Source organism: Opisthorchis viverrini (genome assembly GCF_000715545.1).
Source record: "Opisthorchis viverrini unplaced genomic scaffold opera_v5_113, whole genome shotgun sequence".
Lineage (NCBI taxonomy): Eukaryota > Metazoa > Platyhelminthes > Trematoda > Opisthorchiida > Opisthorchiidae > Opisthorchis > Opisthorchis viverrini.
This window is the reverse complement of record NW_008751767.1, coordinates 24,748-38,055: the sequence shown is the minus strand read 5'-3', so window position 1 is coordinate 38,055 and position 13,308 is coordinate 24,748. Positions and strand designations below refer to the sequence as shown.

At 44.2% G+C, this 13,308-nt stretch overlaps 1 protein-coding gene across 1 annotated transcript; it reads right to left on the bottom strand.

The window, feature by feature from the left end:
• Window positions 1-4,410: 4,410 nt before the first annotated feature.
• Window positions 4,411-13,012, bottom strand: T265_05705 (hypothetical protein; the record flags this gene model as incomplete). Its single annotated transcript, XM_009170778.1, has 3 exons — window positions 4,411-4,554; window positions 12,636-12,799; window positions 12,910-13,012. 3 exons carry the CDS (start codon window positions 13,010-13,012, stop codon window positions 4,411-4,413), a joined length of 411 nt encoding a protein of 136 aa, XP_009169042.1.
• Between the last annotated feature and the right edge of the window lie 296 nt (window positions 13,013-13,308).

Sequence of the window (13,308 nt, the reverse complement as noted above, 5' to 3'; positions counted from 1 at the left end):
CTCCATGGATGCAGGTTAATAATCCCATAACAACAGCCACATCATTTGTGGTCACTACTTACAATCTGTTTTATGTAGGTGGAAAATACACTCCTTATCTCCAGCTATCACCTCTGCAGCAAAACTGGCAGCCTTCAAACAAACTATATGAAACTCTTGATCGTGTGAACCACAATTTTCTTCTGTATCTTTGAGTGTATGACTTGATTTTTAGCTATCAAAGCTGACAGAAGTGAGAGTGGCTGGTGTGTTGTACGGTACCTTTAAAGCGCCTTGAGGTGTACTTGAAGAAGGCCAGTCAATTTATCAGCCATATACCATGTGCCACGGGCTCATTGGTTCCAGTTACTACAGCTTTGATCACTGGAGAGCGTAAAAGCGTGAGCATACAGCCAAGCCTCGGAGGTGATGACATGTCCAGTTGGTTTGAAAATTGGGTAAATACTCACTGAAGGTGATAGCTTTGGTGCACGAGCGCCACTGACTGCGTGATTGGGCCATTTCTGCAAGCGTCGTTAACCATTGGTGAGTTGAGTCCCGGAGAGGCATATGATACCCTCATAAAAGATGAAATTTGGAAGCAATACTCTTGATTGCCAGACACCGTCAAATTTTCTGACGATCGACAGAGTCAAAAGTAGATTTGACATCAAGAAAAACAACAAACAGGGGCTATCTCAAGGATTACAGCTGTTCAATAATTTGTCTTAAAGTGAAGATGTAGTTGATTTACCTTTGGTCAGGGCAAAACACAGCTGGAACTCCACAAATTTCCAGATAACTGATCAAGCTACGCGAACTGATGCCAGAGAACACCTTAGATGCGACGGATACCTGAGTGATGCCAAGAACCAGAGAACACCTTAGGTGCGACGGATACCTGAGTGATGCCAAGACAGCTTTTGCATGACTTTCTGACGCCATTATTGAAGGCTGAGAGGATGGTAGAGGAGCTCCATTGAACTGGCATTCCCCTGCAATAGGATTCCAAGACTGTTCGTTAAATCCTCGCTACCTTCTTTGGAGAGTACAGGTTGCAGATCATCAGCGCTTGAGGATTGATATCCCACACTAGATTTCTCTTGATGATGGCGAAGTTTCATGCAGTCTCGCTGAGTTTTTATTGCATTTTTACTAAAGAAGACAATCTGAAGTGCTCATCCAGTCACTCAAGATCATGATTGTCAGTGAATTTCAGTTTCATCTTTTTTGCATATTTTTCCGCCGACACTTGCATTCCTTCGACCGGTTGATTGAATCAGCTGAAATAGAGTGCGGCTCTCACCTGCCATGGAAGCCTTCTACATTTCCTGGGCCTTCGATATCCACCAGCGTTCTTTATTATTATTCAGGCTCCTCGTTATCAGGTGTTTGCGGGATTTACATCACAGTCGCTAGTTCATCATCATCATCATTGTCAGCTGTAATAACCGCGTACTCGTCGTACTGTAGTTGTAGCTGCCACAGTTTCGTTCACCGATGGTTTGGGGGAGGGGTACGTAGCTGTGCGTTGCAGGCGGGAGCTGATAAATTGGTGCATAAACCCAGCACTGTCAGTGGGCTGTCAAATAGTGAGGGGTTTGGAAAAGGAGCTATGCATTGAAGGCAATAGCTTTGATGCACGAGCGCCATTGAGGGCGCGACTGGGCCGTATCTGACAATGTCTCTAGCCATTGATGTAGCCCGTCTCGGGGTCCACATCCAGGAAGACGGCAATGACCAGAGCAGCTAAGTTTGCTGGTAATGGCTTTCATACTTCGCTGCTAAGTCATTGGTTGACCGCCTCTGACTCTCCTCCACCCTTCACATGGTTGTGCGAAAAGAGCCCTTCGAGGAAGTCGGTCGACTGGCATACGCAACACGTGGCCAAGCCAGCGCAACCTATGAAGCGTGATCAGTCCATCTATCGCTAGCTGCTGGTGTGATATTTCCTGCAGGAAAAAGAAATGCCGATCTCGATGATATAAAGTGTCCATATGGTCTAGTCAGATTGCTTGGACAAACGGTTCTGAAAGGCGTAAGCACAGCGTCTTTAACTCGCCTCCAAGCAATCTTCGTCATTTGCGTGACTGCGTTTTCAGTAGCATTCTATCCAAATCAGCTCGATACTCTTGCGCTACTGAAATTTGTTGATGCCGATGAACGGAGCTGTTCTCCTTTGGCACGCATAACGCTGACGGGAAGCGAAGTGGTCACCGAGCTCGCTCAATGGCATAATCAGCGTTACGTTGAGTAATCAAGAAAGGACAACAATTCTTCATTGAAATTCTCCATTGGTGAACGATTGTCACATGGTCCAACAGAGTCCGTCTGTCTTTCGGTTGCCGGTCTCCACGTAATTCGATGTGAGCGTTTGTGTTATAAGTTTTTTCTGATCAAAAGCAAACGAGGATGTGCACACAACTGAAGAAACCGATCTTGATTATCCGTGCGCTCAGCATTAGTTGCACTCCAATTCAGCCACATAAATGTGCTTCTTCTGAGCTTGATCGCCCAATTTTGGCATTCATATCACACGACAGAATTACTATATCCGTCTTTCTTGCTGACCAAAGTGGTCTTGATAGATGTTGACAAACTCAGTTATTCTCAGCTATAGACACGCAGTCTATCGCGGTGTATACCAATACAACAAATAACCACCGTCTACCGCATCCAGCTGCACTGATCCTAAGCGAGTTAGACAACTGCACGACTCAAAGACGACTGTTTGCTGAAATTCAGTCCAATTAGGTGTCTTCAACATTGGGGCTGGTTGCAACTGCCACACCAAAGAAACCACGAGCCTCTGCGTCAGGATCATTGGATACCCGAAGAGTCAAATGTGGAAAAATTGAGCTCACTTAAAACGGCTTGAGTTTTACCACCGAAGTGGGGTCCTGATGCGTGTTTCGGAGACACACCATACATAAAAAAAGAGGTAAAGAAAGGTTTCAGCAAAAGATGCCCGTTGCCCAATTCGACATAGAGTATAGTCATTAGAGCCTCAATGTGGATCAGACCTTTTGGGTAAGTGATTGTTTCGGGTTTATTTTTCTGGGCAACACGGAGTAGTGACTAGTGACTAGTAGACGGGTTGATCGCAGTGCATCTTTCGATGGGCGAGGAGAGGGTATGGACCATCCCCGAAGCAGATGACTCAATACTCTGACAATATTTGGTTGTAGGGAGCCAGCCTGGCCGGGGGACGCAGGGAGTAAGGCATGGCTGTCTTACGTCCAGTGAAGCTGCCCACAACATTTGGAACAGCAATGGACTCTTTAATTTTAAAGGTAGTTCAACAGTATCGGATAATGCGCCAGCGGTCACGGTTAACCGTTGGGCAGTCGGAGAGTGCGACTTTCAGGGCCCCCTTTTCCACCCTGTTTTTACTTGGGGAATGGCAGCATCTTTTATGGTAACGTTTCGTTGGAAATAAAGTTGAAAAGTCCAATAGAAAAACGACTGAATGCTACACACAGCCACGTAGAGGGTTTAGTTTTAAGAAAGCTTGCAGAAATCGACTGGAGCATCATTTTGATCAAATTAGGCGTTGCAAACAAGGGATTTAAAAGATGGACCTATTGTAATTCTGTTCAGAAGTAATTTTGACGTGCAGATTTCAAAGGTATTAGTGGATATAAGAAAATAATCAGCTGGAACCAGCACGTGTTGACTGTTAATTTTTGACATCAGGATGTGGAGATGACGAACTGACTGGCAAGCACTCGACTAACACAGAATGACTGCACGCACACTCCGAACTGAACCTTCGGAACTTGAATTCACATTGCTCGGCCACACCTCTTCCTGATGGATAAACGGTTAACGTCTACTAGTACCATTAACGAGTCTGTCGTGTGAATTTTGCAGCAGATCAAACGTTGGTACCCCCAGCTTCCCAAAAAGCATTCGAATGCGTATCTTGTAGGGGGGAAAACAAGAGGTGATGGTTTTGAGTCCAGTACAATAATTGAATTGTGCGTGGATTAACGTTCAAAATTTTTTTAACTGCTCGCCTTGCTTCACATAAGCAACTAGAACTTTACGCACTGATCTACTCGAACATTTCCCGTATGCGAAGTGACTACCCAAAACTGGAGTAGGCGTAGCTGACGTTGATTGGGTATACATTAAGGGACGATGGCATTGTCCACAGTTGAGAGGTGCAAACCACAAGCTGGTACATTTGAAATGCAGTTCATATAGCGGCAGAGTTGAGCGTAAAACGAATCTGAAAAGACAGAAATCCGGTTCAAATAAAAGTTTTCTATCAGCATCCGTGGGTGGCTATAACCGCCAACGGTAGTCTGGCATTCCCGTACTTGGATTGAGAAAAAAAACAACTGACTATGGACGTAATACACTACTCCTAAGGTTGATGAAAATTCTTCGACAGCCCAAGACCGGTTTCGCCGTTCTTGGTGCTCATCAATTAGGCGCAGTCTCCGAGTTTCCGTCAACCTTATGTTCTACTTGAACATCACAAACCAGAGACCCAGGTGTGTTCCAGGTGAGTCTCTCACAAAACCAAATTTGTTTGCAGCTGAGTGTATTTCGCTCAACAACAGCATACTTTAGAGGGATATCAGCTCACCAATCTCCTGCCATCAAGACCATAACTGAGACTTGATGCTGTGGCGTGAGGAAACTGTACTTGCACTGTGTCTGGGAGGGGACTACCAAGACAGGCTGCACAACGCGAAAACTCATGCAGACGAGAAAAGTAGCCAAGCATGTTTGCTCACTTCATCGTGAACAGTAGTCACATGGGACGGATACCAGTTCGTTCGATAAAGGTGATGGACCATTCCAAATTTGTGTTGTTTTTCCAGCCACTCTGTTCAGCATAAATCCAGACCCGAAGGACCACATTTTGTACTTTAACTATTCCCTTTCAGAAAGCGTACACACCGGAGTTCAGTAAACCGACCAGTAGAATTTTCTGTAGCCGCGTTGTTTGGCACAAAATTACTGAACTTGAGCGACAATGGAGCTTTCATCTCTTATTCTGCTAAGGAAGGATTCGAGGAGTGTTTGACAGTGTCGAGGAAAGGGAGCAGACAGCCATGATGTTGTGTGATATGAACACAGCAGGGTTAGGTAAAATACGCGAAACCCGCAGAAACAAAGTCTGAGACTGTTCGTTGAATCATATGAATTTGCACGAACTGGTCTGTGGGATTGAAAATGATTCAAACGTAACTTTGTCGGCATAATGCTTGAGGCAGAAGCAAGATATGACTGAGTAGTGAGTACCTTAACCTTGTTAAGGTACCCTGAAGGTTATATGTATACACTCATCTGCATGCCAAGTTGGTTTTGACGGTTGGCTCACCTTGAACCCAGATGAATCTGTCGTTTAAAGGTTATATACTCGCGATGAAGGTGTAAAGATCGCAGTGAGTAGGGTCGTCCGGGAACTTTTGCAAATGTTACGAATCACGCGAATGCGTTCGAATGTTCGGATGCGCCAGGCCTCAGTGCTATTTAGTGCAGAAGGGACTTTGTCAAGATCTCTAACCAACATTATAGTCTTTCAGACTTGTGAGCTCTCACAACTGCAGAATTTCCCCGTCCCCGATCTCGAGGTCCATTCTTCAGCCTACTGCGAATAATTTTTAACATTTCTAGCCGGAGGATGAGAAATAAGGCCTAAATACCTGGCTATTGATGCTGCTCCGCATAGTAGCTGGATAGCAGCCTACTCTGACGACCACAATCAACCATGGGACGACTGGAATACGTAATTTTCAAGACCGACCTTCTCTGATCCTTTCTTCCTCAGGGGAACGCGGCACCACAGTTTCTCATAAATATAGAAACCTTAGTAGCGTGTGAGTACTGGCTTGTTCTGTTCGCATTCCTGTCGCAGAGAACAGCACAAGTTTACTTCGCACCAGCTCTCATGACAAATGCTCGGACTTGCCGTTCTTAGTCTGACTGCCTACCAGTCGACCCCCTGGAATGGTAGAATCTAGGGAAAAAAGCATCTACCAGTGTAGCCTTCAGGATTGTCGGAAAGTCGAAGATCAATCTTCCCAATGAAGTTTCCGTCTTCGGTAATAATCACGAATGTGATGCGCACTGTTGGGTGGGGTACAGATAACTCTTTGATGCTTGAAAAAGTAGTTACTGTACTCGGAAAAGTGCTGATTAGTGGATCAGGAGGAACCTCATTCAAGCTTGATGAAGAACTAGGAAACTGCTTCACAGTTTTGCGAGGCTGTAATGCAGAGGCCATACACGGAGTCAAATGTATCCGTATGTGAACACGTATCCAAGTTGCTACTGTAGATAGAACTAGACCAAAACAAGAAATGAAGAGAGGTTGGCTTTATGAAGACGGCTCATCGATATATGCTCTGATTAAATGATCGACAATTACAGAGGCCTGAGAATAGTTTGGAAGAGCCGTCCATATGAAACACCTGAAGTCGAAAAAAATGAATAGCGAGCCAAATGAAGTGATTACCTCTAGACGTGCGCGGGTCGCCGCTGTCCAAATAATCCTTTTTCGGACTGCAAGAAATCCACAGACCGAAAGTTCAATATCTTAAAATGGTAAAAAACCGGTGGCAAAGTGAACGAGCCCGACGACATTCCACCAGCTTGAAAATATCACTTTCCAACACCACGAAAGATATTGATTTGGGCTGTCCAAGCAAACAGTGAAGACCTATTCGGACCTACAGCTGCAGAAATGCGGAGGGTTACAGAACGCACTGCGAAACCAGAACAGCGGGATTGGGTAATTTATTCACCGAACTGTTCATGCCGAGCAGCTGCTGGCTTTCGAAGGACGGCGTTGGTTTCAAAGCGACCAAAGTGCGACTCGTAAGTCAGGTTTCATTTGTACTTGCTTTTTGCAAGGTTTGCGAAGAACTGGATCCTGAAAGTGGTGTACCGTAGTTCCGGAATTCAACACTCCAAAGGCTATAGTTAACGTAATTACGAAAGATCAAAAGGGCACAAGATAGGAGAATTTCATCCTTGGAGTGTGCACCGACTGACTATCATATATGTGGGTAAATAGAATTTTGAACGTGCTTTATCACAAGAAGTGGACCCAAAAAATTGAGCGTATGCCCCAATGAAAAGTAGTACGGAGACAGTATGAAATCCTGCCTGTTGAGCTGATGTTATCCCGCTAACATATCCTTGGTTATCTTGTTGATTTCCGCTTGACTCTGCGACTTAAATCTACCTATTCTTGGCCGTCAACATACTGACGTAACTTCTGTTAATTTTTAACGTGAGAAGCCGACCTACTACTTTCAAATTCATCGCAGTTTGAACAAATCTCTGTCGAAATGACGCATCGAAATTTTTTGAAGAAATTAATGACTCCACGGTAAACATTGTTTCGTCATTACTTCTGCGAAAAAGCACCGACATACTGACGTGATGGATGACGGTTCTTTCAGACTGCATGCTACATTTTTCGTCTTCGTTTGACGTCCTCAAAGAGGTTGTCTGTGCCACGGTAGACTTAACTGTTAAAAAAATCTTCAAGCGATCAAACACAAGTGGTCAATTTTCACCCAATAACCCGGTAAATTTGCACTTTGATACAAAGACGTCGTAGCCACTAATAGCATGTTGAACCTTCGTTCAACAGAATGAAAATCACGGTGAACGTTTTGCCGAGCAGCCAAATGTCTTGAGTTTTTGAGCCTTTTGGTCAGGTTCCCTAGCGTGCTTTTAGCCCTATTGCTCGCTCGTATTCCGCAGAGGTCACAACATTAATGATCTTTCATCTTAGATGTTATTCAGATGATTGTTGATCTTTTCACCGAACTCGGAAATTCGCTTATTAGCGCATGTCACCAATCGAAAGGACATTCTCAGTACGCTGTTGGTTGGGTAAAGAGTAGTTGAAAAGCAGTTAATATCTCTGTGATTGACTTAGTTAGCTTGGTCTGCTCGCCATTTTACTGGTCCGTTTGCGATTTGTGCTGCGTCGCGGTCGTCAATGCTGGCACCCGATCGGTTCGTTTTATAGCATGCATCTGCCGTATCTGGCATTTTGTTTTCAAAATTTCAGCCCAAAAACTGAAGAATGACCTTCATGGACACAGAATTTTAAAAACTGTATGGGTCGGCGGAATGCTAGGGAACCTTGAACCGTTGAAATAAGATTTCTACCGTTTTATAGTACCATCATCTACAGTTCTAACCTTTCGCTTCATAATTATGCTGCTTGCTCTACCGTGTTATGTGTGCAATTTTTTTATTTGTTCTGCGATTGATTGTCGTTAATGGGTGCGTCACCATAAGATTGCTCGCTTGGACAGGATATCGATCAGGACATGAGTCACTCGAAACACACGTCTGTCAGATTCGGCTCAGCTCTCACTGACTTACACCGTGGGCTCAAGCGCGCAGGCATTTGAACACAGTTTGCACCGTACTTACAGCTGTTTTGTGTAGGCGGACAAAAGGTGTTTGAACGGGCATGGAGGGGATGAAAATCCTGGAAGGGATGAAGATATTTGGAGGGAATAGACTGACACCAATAAAGTTCAAATGGGCGATTTGATACGCCACAAAATGTTCATTGGTCTGAGAAAGCCATACGTTTGGGCTATTCAATGTGAGTTGGCTTCGTGGCGGCTGTTTGTCGTCAACATATTCAAAATGTGTGACTGGTCCGGTAGTGTGACGAAAGCAATCGTCATCATGCCACTATAAAGGTGCGAACCATATTTGCAAAATTACATCATTTGTGGCGAGAAGCGAATCTCTGTGAAGCTGAAGCAGTTGTGAAACTTGGCTACCCGGATCTGAGAAAGTTTGATCATCGGTTCGTTCGCAGCATAGCAGGTGTTAGCGGACTGCAGAGGGTCCAAACAATGAGTTGGTGCGTAAGCGAGTACTTGGAGAGGTACCAGAAGACGTGACAAGTAACAAGTTCAAGGTTGTTCGGGCACCTGCCAGGCATATTCGACTATCTCCCATCAAAGAAAGTACTGTTTTCAACTCCAAACTCTTGCTGCCGAAGAGTCTGTGGGGGACTTGGCAACGCGAAAATAAAGTCAGCTGCTGGGATCTTCACACTCTTCTGGTTGGAGTCCGGGTGATTCACCTTGCACGTGGTCAGAAACCCCACACGTTACATCGTGGGGCCGTTTCTCGCTTCAACCAAAGTTTGCCTGTACGGTGGGTCCATGTCAACGAAGGCGCGCAAAGGATGTTTGGTCCGTCCAACGGATACCGTCTTACTTCGAACTGGTGCGCAGATGCGTTAACTTCGCTGCTGTTTCAGGATGTATGTATGTCTTTCTTGTTCAGTCTTCACAGAGACATTGGGCTGTTGGTAACAAGTTCCCGCCATTCCACTTACTTTCCACTCTTTACGAGGGCTTACTTTCTCATAAGTGTGTTGCATTTAAGCACCAGTATTGCTGTCAATGCTCATTGATGTTGATGATGATGATGATGAAGATGATGATGATGATGATGATGATGATGATAATGATGATGATGATGATGATGATGATGATAATGATGATGATGATGATGATGATGATGATAATGATGATGAGGATGATGATGATGATGATGATGATGATGAGGATGAGGATGATGATGGCGATTGCTGGTCCATCCACAAGCACAAGATGGCGCGACTACTAAACATGTTTAAACTAACTGGCGTGATATGGAATATCAGAACAAAGATGAATAACTCGCACTTCTACAGGAACTGTTAAGTCAGGGCTACCTGCAGCATTCGATGAACGATTGTGACTCTTGAGTATTTGGTCTGAAATCTCCTGAACTCCTTTGCAGGGTCTCGAATTGGGGAGAACCCTAGAGCCTCGTTGAACATGGCCAGCCATGTTGCTCTTTAGGACACTTTTTCCCTCAGCTCTAAGGTAAGTGTTATGTTTTGCCAGGCTTCATACACAAGAGCTAGTATACCCGGAACTATGCAAAATATTCGAAAAACATGGCGCCGAGCCATATTTTTTGTTCATAAAATCCAATTTGGGACCCACTTTACCATTCGGTTCTTTGTGATTGACTCTTAAGATCTCGAAATATCGTTTTTCGCAGATATCTGTGAAAACAGTACACTTATAATCAGGGTGACTATTTTTCGTCCTTCGGGAGTGTTTTCTTGACCTTTCTTGTGCTAAAAATCACTGCATAGTATATCGCGTTATCGGCTGTTTGTTCAACCTGTGATCATCTTAAGAGTGACTTCTCAAAGGAGCAAGCCCGATTCACCGGTTCCATTCTTGTCAATCTTCAAGCGAAAGGAGCTTGTCTCGAACTTGCTCTGGTGTGGCACAGGGCCGCCTTCGAAAAGTGCACGTTGCGTCCACCAAACGTTGCTCAGTAGCCGTCCGCCACTGGACTGCACCCGAAGGTCACGAGTCACGACTGGGATTCAAACATTACTCTGGTTGGTCACTCCATTTGATTGTTTCATTTGAGTTATACCAGTGCATGTACTTCAGCTGGTCTCTAAAATTATACGTTATGTATTGTATGTACCTGGAATGCATCGGTGCTCTACCCCCAAGACTTGTACTGGATGTGCATGTAGTGACGTAACTGTCCTTCAAGATCTTTTTTACTTTGGCATTTCAAGGATCGTGTGATATGGTAGTTGCTACTTTCCACTCGATCGCATTTCGTAGTGGGATTCACGGACCAACGGATAAACGGTACGTTAAAAATGGCCTTGGCTGGGATACCGGAATGATTTATAAGGAGAACACGGGTCAAATACACCGGAATGACCACAAATTCGAAACACGTCTGACTTTACAGAAGTCCTCCGAGGGGTGTCTGACCAATGATTCTCTCAAATCCATTTCAAGAGGTATTACCAACCTACATGTTGTACAGTACAAGATGTTGTACTGTTCTGATGGATGTTCACGTCGTGCAAGTGGATGATGTCTTGGTTTCAGACACTTACGGAGGCGCCTTCAATTGACATGCAAACATCAGATGTTGCTGAGTAAGTGCGTGAGAAAGGTGGGGTTCGAACTTGGGCACCATGAACTCAGGGTAAGCTTTTTCGGTTCATCTGACACAGTATTCTTTGGTTATTTTACATGTTTCCGAGTGCACTATTTTTTGTTGTGTAGACGTAAGGATCCGAGGGGAGAATTTCTCGAAGAACAATGGGACGACCTCACCAATTCACGGTGACCAAGCATTGTAAGACAAATTAAACTATTGCACTATTTTTTGTTGTGTAGACGTAAGGATCCGAGGGGAGAATTTCTCGAAGAACAATGGGACGACCTCACCAATTCACGGTGACCAAGCATTGTAAGACAAATTCAACTATTTCATAACCATGCACTAAGCTCAACTGGTTAATTTTTACAAAGACTTGATAGTTTATAACTCAAAATCGGTCGCAGGAGCTTCGCTCAATGGTTTCCAATTTATCAGTGCAGTCCATTTTTGTGGGGAGCTTCTTTACGTTTGACTCAGACACCACCCAAAAACGCTGCCGAAAAGTCAACAAAACGCAAGATATAGGAATGTTCCTAAAAATACTTTGCAGAAGTTACGGTCTTTTATCGAACGTAGGGGACATTGATGGTCAAATGGCTTGTGTAGATCGACTAATGGCTGTTCCAACCCTTACGGCAACTATCTTGGTGGTCGCCAAACGCACCCATTGCGTAATTTTGTTCATTGACTACTAAGAGTAATCGCATTCAGGGGAAGGATTGCCACATGGCGTCTGCTTACTATTTTCACGTTAACTACGAAAGAAACGGTGGCTTCTTTGTACACTACCTAGTAATTTAAAAGGTACTAATCAATATATTATTGTCTGAAAACAGCCTTCCCGAGTCCAACTCAGACCACATTGCTTTAACATCTGTTTACTTCAAAATCAGCGAACAAAAAAAACATTTTCTGGGGTGCCGTCTGTTGATATCAGTAGATCCCACCCACGCATTTCTACTTGAAAAATTTGCAAGTCCGTTCTTGGTTTTCATTTGCTCTGCCCACAGTCATGCATGCCTACGTGAAATAGCTCTCAGTTCTCGCTGCAGATCTTTGTCAGCGGTATCGCTTCTTTTAGGACCCAAGGCGCACTCCTTGGGTTTCCGTCAACCTAAGGGTTCCATAGGAACCTACATTGTATGCGATTTGTGAAATACACACGGATTTTCAGATTGCGTCAGCGTCAACACAAAACCCATCAGAATATTAGCTGAATAACTCTCTTGATGTATGGTCCAGCTAGGGTGAAGCTGAGTTTCGCCTTAGTACCAACCCAATTTGCAAATGAGTGTATTTCGCTACCAACGGTCAATTCAACTTCCATATGCCCTGAGGATGTCTTGAATCAACTGTTCACATGTAATCTTGAGTTCAACTACTTTTAAGTCATGAATACACCAGAATTCAGCAGAAGTATGAGTCGAGCAAATCAAATCCTCATCGACTTTCACAACGTTGGAGCCTGAGGAAGAGATCTTATCCAACCGCCTTTTGGAAGGCGGTTTACCTCCAAGAACTGAGAATTTACTGAACAGGTTCATAGAGCCGTCAACGTAATCACTTTTTGAAAATGCAAGTCACGGTGTATAGAGAAGACAGTGATTCAATGTGGCCAATTAATCCCAATTTCTTCCCATCAAAAGGAGTTTTCGACCTTAGCGAAATACACTCATTTGCAAACTCATTTGGTTTTCCGAGAGGCTCACAAGGAACCCAGCTGAATCTCTCGTTTGTACTGTTTCCAGGCAAATGAATGTGCTGCACCAGGCCGCCTCATGTTTCAGTCGCCACGATATTCGAGGTATCGCGATACATTTGTCTTTGTAATGTACTATTCATAAGGTTGCTGAAAATTCCTCGACAGCCCACGACCGCTTTCGCCCTACTTGAGGCTCATCATGTAGGTACAGTCCCCGGGTTTCCGTCAACCTTATGTCCTACTTGAAACCAAATTGCACGAAATTAGCAAAGCACACTCATTTGGAACCCAGCTGAATCTCTCGTTTGTGATGTTTCCAGTTTTCGAGCTTTTATAACCGATCATGCTGTGAGACTGCTTCAAGATTACCTAAATTTAAAATCGAAGCATCATTATAATGGTCTAATCAGTTTGGTGATTTCACAGACCACCTTTGAGTCCTGATGGTCAAGTCATGCTAACAAAACTCGATCAAGGCCAACTAGAAAGATATGAGAAAGTTTAGAAAGTCGACTACCCTGCAAAAAATCCCAACGCAACAATCATTCCGCTAAACTAAGATCGATCGTCAGCTTGCTACTTACGACGTCCTAGGATTAGTAGATGGAAATCGAAGCAATGCATTGCAAAACGTAGCGCGG